This window comes from Vigna unguiculata, chromosome 7, assembly GCF_004118075.2.
Source record: "Vigna unguiculata cultivar IT97K-499-35 chromosome 7, ASM411807v1, whole genome shotgun sequence".
Classification (NCBI taxonomy): Eukaryota; Viridiplantae; Streptophyta; class Magnoliopsida; order Fabales; family Fabaceae; genus Vigna; species Vigna unguiculata.
The window spans coordinates 14876407-14887992 of record NC_040285.1 but is presented as its reverse complement, the minus strand read 5'-3'; the positions used below and the strand labels follow the sequence as shown (position 1 = coordinate 14887992).

General features: G+C 37.0%; 2 protein-coding genes across 2 annotated transcripts; one reads left to right on the top strand and one right to left on the bottom strand.

Moving 5' to 3' along the window:
• The first annotated feature begins 4860 nt into the window (after positions 1 to 4860).
• LOC114192210 lies at positions 4861 to 6816 on the top strand. The gene is made up of 4 exons (XM_028081854.1): positions 4861 to 5087; positions 5244 to 5338; positions 5441 to 6401; positions 6491 to 6816. Exons 1-4 carry the CDS (start codon positions 5025 to 5027, stop codon positions 6584 to 6586), a joined length of 1215 nt encoding a protein of 404 aa, XP_027937655.1. The 5' UTR covers positions 4861 to 5024; the 3' UTR covers positions 6587 to 6816.
• Positions 6817 to 6856: 40 nt separating this feature from the next.
• Positions 6857 to 11074, bottom strand: LOC114192209 (cellulose synthase A catalytic subunit 4 [UDP-forming]-like). Its single transcript, XM_028081852.1, has 10 exons — positions 10952 to 11074; positions 10769 to 10826; positions 10541 to 10634; positions 9688 to 10300; positions 9456 to 9593; positions 9212 to 9337; positions 8885 to 9097; positions 8383 to 8793; positions 7888 to 8238; positions 6857 to 7577 (listed from the first exon to the last, which is right to left on the bottom strand). Exons 1-10 carry the CDS (start codon positions 11015 to 11017, stop codon positions 6999 to 7001), a joined length of 2649 nt encoding a protein of 882 aa, XP_027937653.1. The 5' UTR covers positions 11018 to 11074; the 3' UTR covers positions 6857 to 6998.
• Between the last annotated feature and the right edge of the window lie 512 nt (positions 11075 to 11586).

Below are 11586 nucleotides of genomic sequence, written 5' to 3'. Positions count from 1 at the left end.
TTAATGGATACTTTCTTATTTTTATTTTTTATTGTAAATCCTAAATAAGGTTATTTATAATTCATATATTAAAATATAAATCCAAATACATTTTTATTATGTTAAAGTATAATTCAAACAAAGTTATCATAATATATTAATAAAAATAAAATTATTTTTTCTAAAAAATAAATTAAAGTAAGTTATACCATAAAATATAAATTTTTAAAAAAAACCTTTGTTTTAATTTTTTTAATCATATAATAATTATACAAGTTAAGTAAAAATATACAATTCTTAAATTATTAATACTTTCTTATCAGTAAATTTACTTTAATCAATCAATTATAAAATATTTAAATAAAAATAACTAACAATATGCAGGGGATATCTAAATTCAAATTTGCTTTTAATTATCCTTATCAACCAATGACAAATAACTTAAATAGATATCAGTATTTGGTTGAAGTCAAAATAACAATAATAAACTTACATAAAACTAAAATCAGTAGAAAGAAGTTACAAAAACAATTTTAATTACTCGGATGTTATCCATCTTAGTAGAGGTGTATTAATCTGATACTTATTTGTTAAAAAGTGTTAATTGCATCCCAATTTTTGAAAAAGTGCTTCAATTAAGTCCCTTTCAGACAAAGATGACTAACGCGGTTAATAACATGCCATGTGTTTTTTTTTTTTAATTTTTAAAATTTTTTTTGCACAAAAACAAACGTCACGTGTCAGGTCCCTAGTATGACACGGGACATTGTCAGTGTCACGTGGTAATGCAATGTCACGTGTCAGTGTCACCATCAAATGTTATTTTGTTCATTTCAATTTGGTCCCCATATATCTTTCAATGACTCAATTTAGTTCCTACTTATGTATCTCTATCTCTCATTCAATTTTGAACCAATTTTTTTTAATAATTAAAATCCAGCTTTTATAAAATTAAAACTAATTAAGTATAAATACTTTTTCAAAAATTAAGTATTGATATTTATATTAAAATTTAGTGATAAAAGTCATTTTATTAAGTCATTTTTAATAAAAAAATTAGTATAACGTTCATACAAATAAAAATTTTGGTTTAAAATTAAGGAGAAACAATATTATTCTATTTTAAAAAAAAAGTAATAATTAACAAAACATGAGTACTCATTAAAAATTAATTAATAAAATAATATGTTAAAAAGTTATTTTTAATAAAAAATATTAGTATAACATTTATACAAATAATCAATTTGGTATGAAATTAGAGAAGAACAATATAAATATCAATACTTAATTTTGTAAAAATATTTATACTTAATTAGTTTTAATCTTTAAAAGAATGGATTAGAAAAATATTTTAATTATTAAAAAAATTGAATCTGATACACATAAGTATGGACTAAATTGAATAAAAAAGAAATATATAGGAACTAAATTGAAATTAATATGACATTTGATAGTGATATTGACATGTGGTTGTAATGCCACATGGCATTACAATACCATATGTCACACCAGGGACTTAATGTCACATGTCACACCAAAGATCTCACATGTGACTTTTTTTTTTACAAAAAAAATTAAAATAAAAAAATCATATATTGACACGTGGCAAGTCATTAACAACGTTAATGTAACGTCCCATTTAATTATTAAGCGAAATTAAAGGAAAACGTCACACAATATAAGTACTGTAGCGTAGTCCCGGGGCCCTTAACGCAACCTCGACAAAATTCGGGTACACCACGATGCCAAGGAAAGCTGAATACGAATACAACGTAGAATGTAGCGTAGAAATACGGAAAGAGATACATGGGCCATAGCCCTAAATAAAACACAAGAAAAACTCCAGCCCAGATGGCTAAGCAGCGGAATCACCATTCGCTTGTTGACCATGAGAACCTCGCCCAACTGCTCCCATCAACCAAGTTGATGATCATCGCAAGGAAAAACGGCCACATACAACACAAACATGTAACGAAACGGGTAAGCTAGAGCCAATCAACATATTCAACATGCAATCAAATATATTTTCCTCATCTCATCCACATAGCAACCAAACATATTATGACTCTTCATTCAATACACTACGACTCGACTCGACTCATCCGGATACGTATAACTCGGTCGGATTCAGCGGATGCTTGCACTTGTGGTGGATACCCCTGCTCGACCCTGAGCTGCTCGATCCTGAGCTATGTGATACCAGTGTTACAATGAATCAAAATCTCTCCCACCACAAGGTTAGTCCTTAGTGAGTTTCAGGCCTCCTGCTACTCCCACCACAAGAGTCAGTCCGCTCTAAGTGAGACTAACTGGCTCCTCGGAGCGTCAGGATGCAACCTTACCTTGAATCCTTACCTAGTTATACAGATGGGGCACCACCATGAACACCCACTAGCAGGGGCCATGGAATTACGTCCCGACCACTGAAGCGCGACCCTGGAGGTCTCACCTAGAGACCCCAAGGAATTACAGCCTGACACGGACCAACGTTCATAAATCAGCAATAAGAGAATATTGAATTATATTTTTCAATTCCATATCAACCCTTGAAGTTTAATCCTCATATCAATCACATCTCAAATCCATACCTCCGATCATCACCACCCCAATGAGTCTGGGGCCTAGTCTCATGTCAATATCATGTTCCTTTAATTTCAAACCACACATTCATTTCTCACGCTAAGCCTCATACCAACCCATTCATCCCCAATTCATGAATTATGCCAAAAATATACTTCATGCTCCATTACATACATGTTCATCATCATACAATCATACTCAACCAACATGGATCACTCGGGAAGCATTAAACATCCAAATCACAGCACTGTCTCGCCCAGCATCTCGCTCAGGCTGAGGGGTCTCGCTCAGGCGAGACGTGCTCGCTCAGGCGAGCCTCACCCTCGCCTAGGCGAGAGCGCCAAAAACAAGGGCATGGGTAACACGGGATCTCGCTTAAGCGAGATCCCTCTCGCTTGGGCGAGTTGCCTGCTCGCTCAAAAGTTGAGCGAGCCGCCTGGGCGACTTTTCGCGCAAAAAACTTAGGCGAGCTCCCTGTTTCATCTCGCCTAGGCGAGATGGACTCGCTTGGGCGAGATTAACAGGTCTCGCCACTGTTCTTCACTGCGACAGCCATGAAAACGAACCAAACCAACATACAAAGCATTCTCATACATCAAAGCGAAGGATAAAATCATACAAACAGAAATCCACACCATTACAGACCAAAACTACTGGAAAATAAGAGCTCTAACTACCCGTACCTGGAATAAGCTAGTAAACGACCCAACACGCCCCCAACACCGAACGCACGAGCACAGCAGCTCAAGGAGCGAATGACAGAACTGAAAAGGTAGCGAAACAGAAGCATGATATGGGTTACTTGGGACCCTAGCTGTGAAATGAACGAAAGGAACAATGGAGACGGAAAAAGGCTAGCACAGTACTTACATGGAGTAGAGCACCACTTCGAGCTAGTTTGAAGGTGGCGAAAGACCTAACCCTAGCAGAGCTCTTTGTGTGAGGGAGGAAGGGTTGACGGCTGCTGCGTTTCTGGGAGAATGAAAGTGAGAGTGGGATTAGGGCAGACCTTAGGACCTTATACGTTGGGCCGGCCTTAGGCCCACTAACTTTAGGGCAGAAAAGTTAACAGATTTAAATGGGCCTTACAATTAATAATTCATGTCTGAAAGGGACTTAATTGAAGCACTTCTTCAACCGTTGGAATGCAATTGACATTTTTTTACAAAAACGACAAAGAAAGAGAATATATTCTCTTATATTACAACATATTTTGTTTCTTTTAATACTAAGATATTAAGTTTCTAAAAAATGAAGTTTTTTTAGGATATAAGGAGAGATATATGAGTTTCGAAAATGAATTGATAGTAAGAGTAGATTATTTTATTACAAATTATCAATAATTCTTTTAATCAAAAATCTTTTTTTTTTCTGTAATCTAAGTATTCGATTGGTGAGTGGTTCCAACCGAATAATCAGATTAGGTTTTTTCAATCCAAAAAACGTAAATGATGAGAAAGTCCCCTTTTTTTTCCTATGTGTTGAAAATTTCAAAGAGAAACGAAAAAAATCACTACCGTATAAACAACAAATTTTAAAATAAGTATTATGAAGGTATCAAATTGACACATATTTATCAAAGTAGATTTGAATAATTAAACTATATAAAAATTAGCAAATTCAGAAGAAATAAGTCGATATATAAAAGGGTGAATTACGTGTGCGACTATGTTAGTTATTTACATTATTTGACGATGATGTCGTGTGTTCCGATTGTTTTCGATGATGTCCCTCTACATGAAGAAAGAAAAAACGAGTATAGCGTGAGTTCGTTTTAAAACAAATGTGACCGGGGATTTAAAGTTAAGTAGGGAACCAGTGTTGAGAAAGACATCTCACATGTTTAAAATTCGGCATTTCTTATGGCCTTTTACGATCTTGCAATGGGCTTGTCATGTGAACTTTTTTTTTTCAATTGTGCTAGAGATATAAAAAACATCTATTATTATTATTATTATTATTATTATTATAAATGATAAATTTATTTATCCTTATATTTAATGAAATTCTATTTGAATTGCAATTTAATGTTAACTTTTTTGATACCCAACAAATAGCGGGTAGCTGATTACCCGTACCGCGCAGACATGGTGTCTGATATGGTGATGGAGCAAATTTTCAAAGTAATTTGAATCTCTGATGCAATAATTCATCGGAAAAACGAAGACACGACACGACAAAATCTTTTTAATAATGGAAAGAAACGGAATTCACCAAAAATCGTCAATAATTAATTCGAATAATGGTCTATGTAACGGTTAGTTTCTACTTTTTCAAATAAAATACAATTTTGGTGAAAGGAGAAAGAGGCTTTCAGGTTTGTTGACCGTTTCTCAGGCCCCAGCACGCTCTTCCTCTTTCTTTTTCTTTTGTTTTTTTTTCTTCTTCTGTATTTGATGTATTTGATGCCACCACTCCCCACTCATCACCACCTACTACCCTTCTTCCAAACATTCTTCCTCTGAATGGGTTGCTTTTTTGCTTGTTTTGGTTCCTCCAAACACTCAAACAACAAGCGCAAGGTTCCTGTAAGAAACTTTTCAATTCTCTCCTCCCTTCTCAACAACCACCCCAAGATTCTCTTTTTTGGTTTCTTGTCTTTCCAGTTTTTGATAAAAATCTTATCTTTTCTTTCATTGCCATAACCCCTTTTCTTGTTTTTCTTTAATCTTTTTTTTTTTCAGAGAAATGGTAGTAGCAATGGCAAGCAAGAGCAACCTACTGTCTCTTTGGTTCCGGATTGCTCCAAAAATGCCGTTAACCCTATACCACAACTCCTGTAAGTAGTCTCAATCCATGATCTTCTTCATTGGTTACTTTCTATTTTTTGAAGCTTTTGGATGGAGATAAATGTTGTTTTCTGCCTCTCTGGTTGATGCAGGGAGAAAAGTGAGGAGCAACTCAGTGTAAGTAGCAGAAAGAAAGTTACGTTTGATTCCAGCGTCAAGACCTATGAACCTACCTTGGTGGATGAAGTTGGAGAGAGGAAGAGTGAGGATGGTGGAAAGGAGGAAGCTTTGGTTCATTCAAAGTCATCTTCCTCTGAAGATAACAGTTGTGTTTCTTCAACGGGGTCTTACCCACCCAACCATAGGTACCAGAATTGCCGGGACAGTGAGGACGAGGAGGAAGAGATTGATTATGGGGACAGTGATCTTAGTGATGAGGATGATGATGTCATCAGAGAAGAGTGCAAAGAATTGGGGGAGAACTTTGGAGAAGATGGCATGGTAGCAACTACTGCTGCTGATCACGTGTTTTCTGAAGAGGTTGATGCGAAGTCAATCGAGTCCAACCTCAATGCTAGAGACAGAAATGTTTATGTTCATCCTGTGCTCAAACCAGTGGAGAATCTGACTCAGTGGAAAGTTGTGAAGGCTAAGAAAACACCCTTAAGACCCCAGAAAGAAAACGAGTTTGGGGAAGGTGTGGAAGAATCACCTTTCAGCTTGAAATCAGAAAGTGACACACCAAAGAAGTTGAAGCAGGAGATCCCTGTTGATGCCAGCCTGTCAAATTGGTTGGTCTCACCAGAAACTACACCTGTTAACAAGGCTGGCTCAGTGTCTTTATTTCCTGGTACCCCTGACAGGAGCACCCCACAAAGTCCATATTCTGGGTTAAGTCACGAAGATAGGCCAATTTTAGGTGCATTGACACTAGAAGAGATCAAACAATTTTCGGCTACTTCTTCTCCAAGGAAGTCACCTAGTAGGAGTCCAGATGAAATGCCTATTATTGGCACTGTTGGGACCTACTGGAATGTTGCAGGCTCAGCGGGAGCTTCTGGCTCAGCCTCTTCCTTTAAAGGAATTCCGAACTCAACAAGCAAGTACAGAGAGGTAAAGATGAGGTGAACTTTAAGAGATGTTTATTACTCTTAAGTTGAGGGTGAATTCTGATTTGGACATACGTTGGTGTGGTTGTGCAGGATAAGAGAGTGAATTGGCACTCAACCCCTTTTGAGACAAGATTAGAGAAAGCTTTGAATAGAGGTGCTGCTTCTTATGTTCCTCGTGTATTTTAGACAAGCTTGCAATAGTGTGTGGTTTGGGAGAGGGAGTGAATTGTGTAGGGAATCTATTTTATTTATTCTTTTATAAATGTGATAGAGTGTCAAGGCTTTAATGTTGATCATGTTATTCGCAATTCAAGTGCTGTTTATAGCTAGTAATAACAATAATGTTTGTGCAGTCTCTTGGTGAGGTCACGTTTTTGTGTTTCCATGATGACAAATAAATCATGATATCTCATGTACATTCTGTTGTTTGAACCGATGAAACTTGCACCATAAGCTATCCAAGCTATAAAGGATACACAATCTGTTGCACAATTGCACTCAAGTGGTCTTTAAAGACAATTGTTCTCTTTCTTATACAAGTTAATACCCCAAAAGGAAGAAAAATGCCCATACTAGTCTATATGCACGCACCATCACCTTAGCATCTTATCCCACACTGTCTGAGTGCTGGACCTGTGTGCTTGGGCAAGAAAATATCAATTCGCACCCAAATCATTGAGAAAATTATGGCTACAAGTATTGACCAGAGGACTACAATGGTAGGGGTTCTGTTTTGCTTTCCCATTAGTCCTTTGAGGAAAGGATACAAGTGCACAATGACCCACAAGGAGAAGAAAAGCTTCCCAAAGAAAGGTCCCCATGAATCATAGCCATTGTTAATGGCATCAGAGATTCCAGCCACAATTCCCACCATATTTAAGATCACAAGACTTGTTGGTGGGATTAGAAGACTAGTCCACTTGAAGAGATGGAACTGTCCAAATGAAGTGTCATGTGCTGATTTTGCTCTCACTGTGAAGCTAGAGTTTACTCCTCCAACTTTAAGAAGACCTTGAAATACAGCAAAAAGGTGTGAAGATACACCCCCAATGACCCAGAATTGCTCATTGCGCCACCAGTCATGAATGCTAACCCCACTCCAACGAAGCTCTAGCATACATGTTAAGATGATGGAGATAAATAAGGCCATTAACCAAATGCTAGCAAGGTTTGACAGCTGCACAAAAAGAGAACTTTAGTCAGACGATATTGTCAATAAAATTGTTTTTCTTTCTTTCAAAAGTAATCGTGTATTAAGTAATTGTTAACTATAATCTTTCGAATACATTCTATTGACCGAGTTTTTGAGAAGTAAAAAATTTAGTCTTGTTATATAATGAATTCCGCTTATGAATTTGTAATCTCCAATAACTCGTAAAATAAATGAGTGTGTGCTTCTGTTAGAGTGTGTGTGTGTGTTACTAGCATTCTTGTTATGTTAACGAGAAAACCAAAAGCATGCGGTATTCAAGTTAATTTGCACCTACAGTGGGGATGATGAACTTTCCAGTCAGAAGACAGACTGCAGGAATTGTACAGTAGATCAGCAGGGGGATAGAAGTAAATGGATAGACGATGGAATTAGTGTAGGCCAACCTCTGTAGCCATTTGAGTTTTCCACTATAGCCATACCACAAAGGGCAATAACTACTAAAGAAAATCTGAGTAGAACCAGAAGCCCATTTCAGAACTTGGTGTAATCGATCTGATAGATTTATAGGAGCAGATCCCTTAAAAGCTGCTTTCTTTGGCATGCAGTACACTGATTTCCATCCTCTACAATGCATGATAAACCCAGTTAAGATGTCTTCTGTCACTGAACCATATAGCCACCCAATCTGCAGAAGAACAAAATGTCAAGAAGACTCGATTCCTTAGCAGTCATGAAATTCTTGATGTGCGTTGGAGCTCATCTAACTACAAATCTATATAACAATTTTCATTTCAAAAGGGAAATAGTTCATTTGCAATAACTTGGTTACCTCTTTTCCCCATTCAGTTTTCTCTTCATAGTCACAGCTTATAACATGAATTGCTTCCTTAATCAGTACTCGGGTGTTTGTGCCTTTGGGAAGTCCACCATCTTCCATCAAAGCAGAAGCAATGAAAACCGGTGATTGTCCAAATCGTTTCTCTAAACTTTTCATGGACATGAAGGATAATTCCTCTTCCTCTTCGTCATCAAAGTCTACAAGCTCTTGATCAGTCTCGTCATCAGATGAAGACTCGGAGTCACTATAACTGCAGCTGCAGGATGAAAGCCAGCAGCAACTCTTCATCTTTGGCCTTTTATCAGAAAGTGGATCAAAGCCATATAATGCTTGCCTGTTGAACACACATCCAGTACCAACGTACAGAGGACCTTGAATCCCATCAAGGCATTTCATGTTGATCTATGTACAAAGAAAGCAAAATTCAAAGACGGAGTAAGGATCAGTTAATGAAATTGCAATTTGTATGTAAGTTTAGAAAAATAGTCCTTACATCAAAGAACACAGTATTGTGATTAGCATATCTGTCATTGCAATCGATGCCATTAAACCTTTTTGGAAATTGTACATAACAGAACTTCTTTCCAAGTTGGGGGTCCATTAAAAAGCACATAGACTCCCTAAGAACCTTGCTATTATTGATGTATTGGTCACAATCCAGATTTAATGCAAAAGGTGCATTGCTAAGCACAGCAGAAACTCGAACCTTTTGAGGAAATACAACAGTGCAAAGATTATAAACAGTTGTGCTGATATCATGTTCTTATAAACGAATGGAATTAAAATTCATATTTGAAGTTTTAGGCTTTAAGCTACTTACCAGAGCATTCATGGCACCAGCTTTCCAGTGGTGTTGATATCCAGGACGTTTTTCCCTGGAAACATACACAAGCCGAGGTAGTTCCTTGCCTTCCTTGTCCAGTGAGCCAGTACTTCCTAGACATACCTGCGAAGACAAGTCCGTGGATTCATTTTTTAAGTGTTTGTTTTGTTGGACTGAAGATTAACACTTTTATTTAGGGGACATAAATCAATAAAAATTAACTTTTGTTACAGACACAAACCTGAATCATTCCTGGATGATCATCCATGTTGCTCCCAGGCCATGGGTTACCATCTTTCATAACCCACCCTTCTTCTGGTTTCTTCTGAGCCTTTGCAACCAGTACGTTAATTTTCACCTTGAATTCTTCGTATTCTCTCTGCAAAAGTGCAAAGGAAAATGCTCAAGTCTGACATGGGCAGTAGAACAGCATAAAAAAAGAAACTTTGATGGTTTATTTGTGTAGTCCTCACCTTCATAGCCCTGCGATCCTTAACAAATGTGGGGTGCACCTTATCTTTCAAGTAATCAAGTTTCTCAGAGAAATAAAACTCAGGTGCCCTTGTCTCAATGTTATACTTGTTACAAAAAGGAACCCATATTCTAGCAAACTCGGCAGTTTCTGACAAGGTATCAAAGAGAAGCATTGAAGCACTGTCATCTGAGACATAGCAGCTAACCTTCTCAACAGGGTAATCAACAGACAAGACTGATAAAACCGTGTTTGCGGTTAGAATAGGTGGTTCCTTAAAAGGGTCTGCAGTGGTTACAAAGATATCAACCGGGGCTAGAAGGTTTGGCTCCCCTTCACGCTCAAACCTTAAGGACAAACGTTCAAGGTAAGTTTCACGAGTAATAGGGAACCACTTGGGGAGTTGGTCAACCATCCAAGATAGTGCAAGCCAGATTTCACACACCACAGAGATTATCCATAAGGCAAGTGCATCATGCACTGGAGTTGTGATGCGCAAGTGGAAGAAGAAAACTAGGATAACCACACGCAAGATTATCACTATGCGATATGGGTTGATTTTGCTTGAAGCTATTGGAATCTTGCGCCACAATGGTTGCCTTGCCTCACCCAACCTGCAAGAATTTTTACAGTGGAAAGGTTTTTTATGTGTTATGTAATCATGGTTTATTATGAGTATTTATTCTTGCATTGAATAAAGGTTAAAGATAGAAAAAAGTAGTTTCATATATACATTGTCAGTGTTAAATTTGTTTACGTTAATAAATTGGATAACGTTTTATTCTAATAGTACATATATAAATTTAAGTTACAAAGATTATGAGTTCTTTAATTCATTATGGTGACAAACTTACAGATTGTCGTCTTCTTGGTTGTTGCTCATTAAACTTCTCTTATCTTTCCGTTTCTCTTCATTTCTGTAGAATGCTTTCTGTCCTTCAAAATCCTCTACAGAACAGAACAACAGAAAGAAAGATCAGAGATAGGAAAACCATTGTGGTGGAGCATAACTAGCTACTAAGGAGTTAGAGTTTGTTTCCATTTCCAATGCAAAATTAATAGAAAAAAAAAATGGCATTCACCACTTCCGGCCACTGAGAATGCTTGACCATAGTTGTGTTGATTGTAGTCTCCATTTTCCTGCAAAAGAAGACACAACAGAAGCTTTGCGCACTCAAATCCATTGTTAAAAAATTATATGTATCATAATTGTTGAGTAAGAAAACAATTATAGTTGGAGAAAATTGAATGAGAAAAGTGAATACCTGGTCCGAGAAACGGAATCCATTTCGGGAGTGAGAACCAGTAGGTGAGGCAGCAGTGATGGCCATTGCAAGTAGCAAGCGTGGATTGCGGAGAGAGCAGAAGGGTATTACTAATATAAGAAATGGAAGGTTAAGAGTGATGATAAAGGAAGAAGGATAAGCACTACTACTTCAATGTAACCATCACCCTCAGAGTTGGCAAGTCGTGGATTTGATTTTGAGTTCACAATTACTTCATTTGTTCAATTCTGCATGCATGCATGCATGCTCATGCAACTATTAGCTAATCTCTCTCCCAAACCTAAAACCCTTCTGCCTTCTTTCTACACATACTTTCGGTGATTAAGAACCACGTGGTTCACAACATGCTAGTTATTTTTAAAACGAAACACAAACTGAAAATCTTGCTTGATGATGAAATTTTGGGCACACCACCTGCAACTGTGTTTCAGGTTTGGTAAATCAAAAGTTGTCTTTTTACATTGCATCTATGTTGATTGATGATCTCATTGTACTAGATTTTCTGTAAATCAAAAGCTGATTGTTGATCTCATTGTGTCCATTTAGTTGTTGATAGAAACATTACTCTCCACTGTCTTATGCAATAGATCTGGTAATATAAAGGATAGGCATGT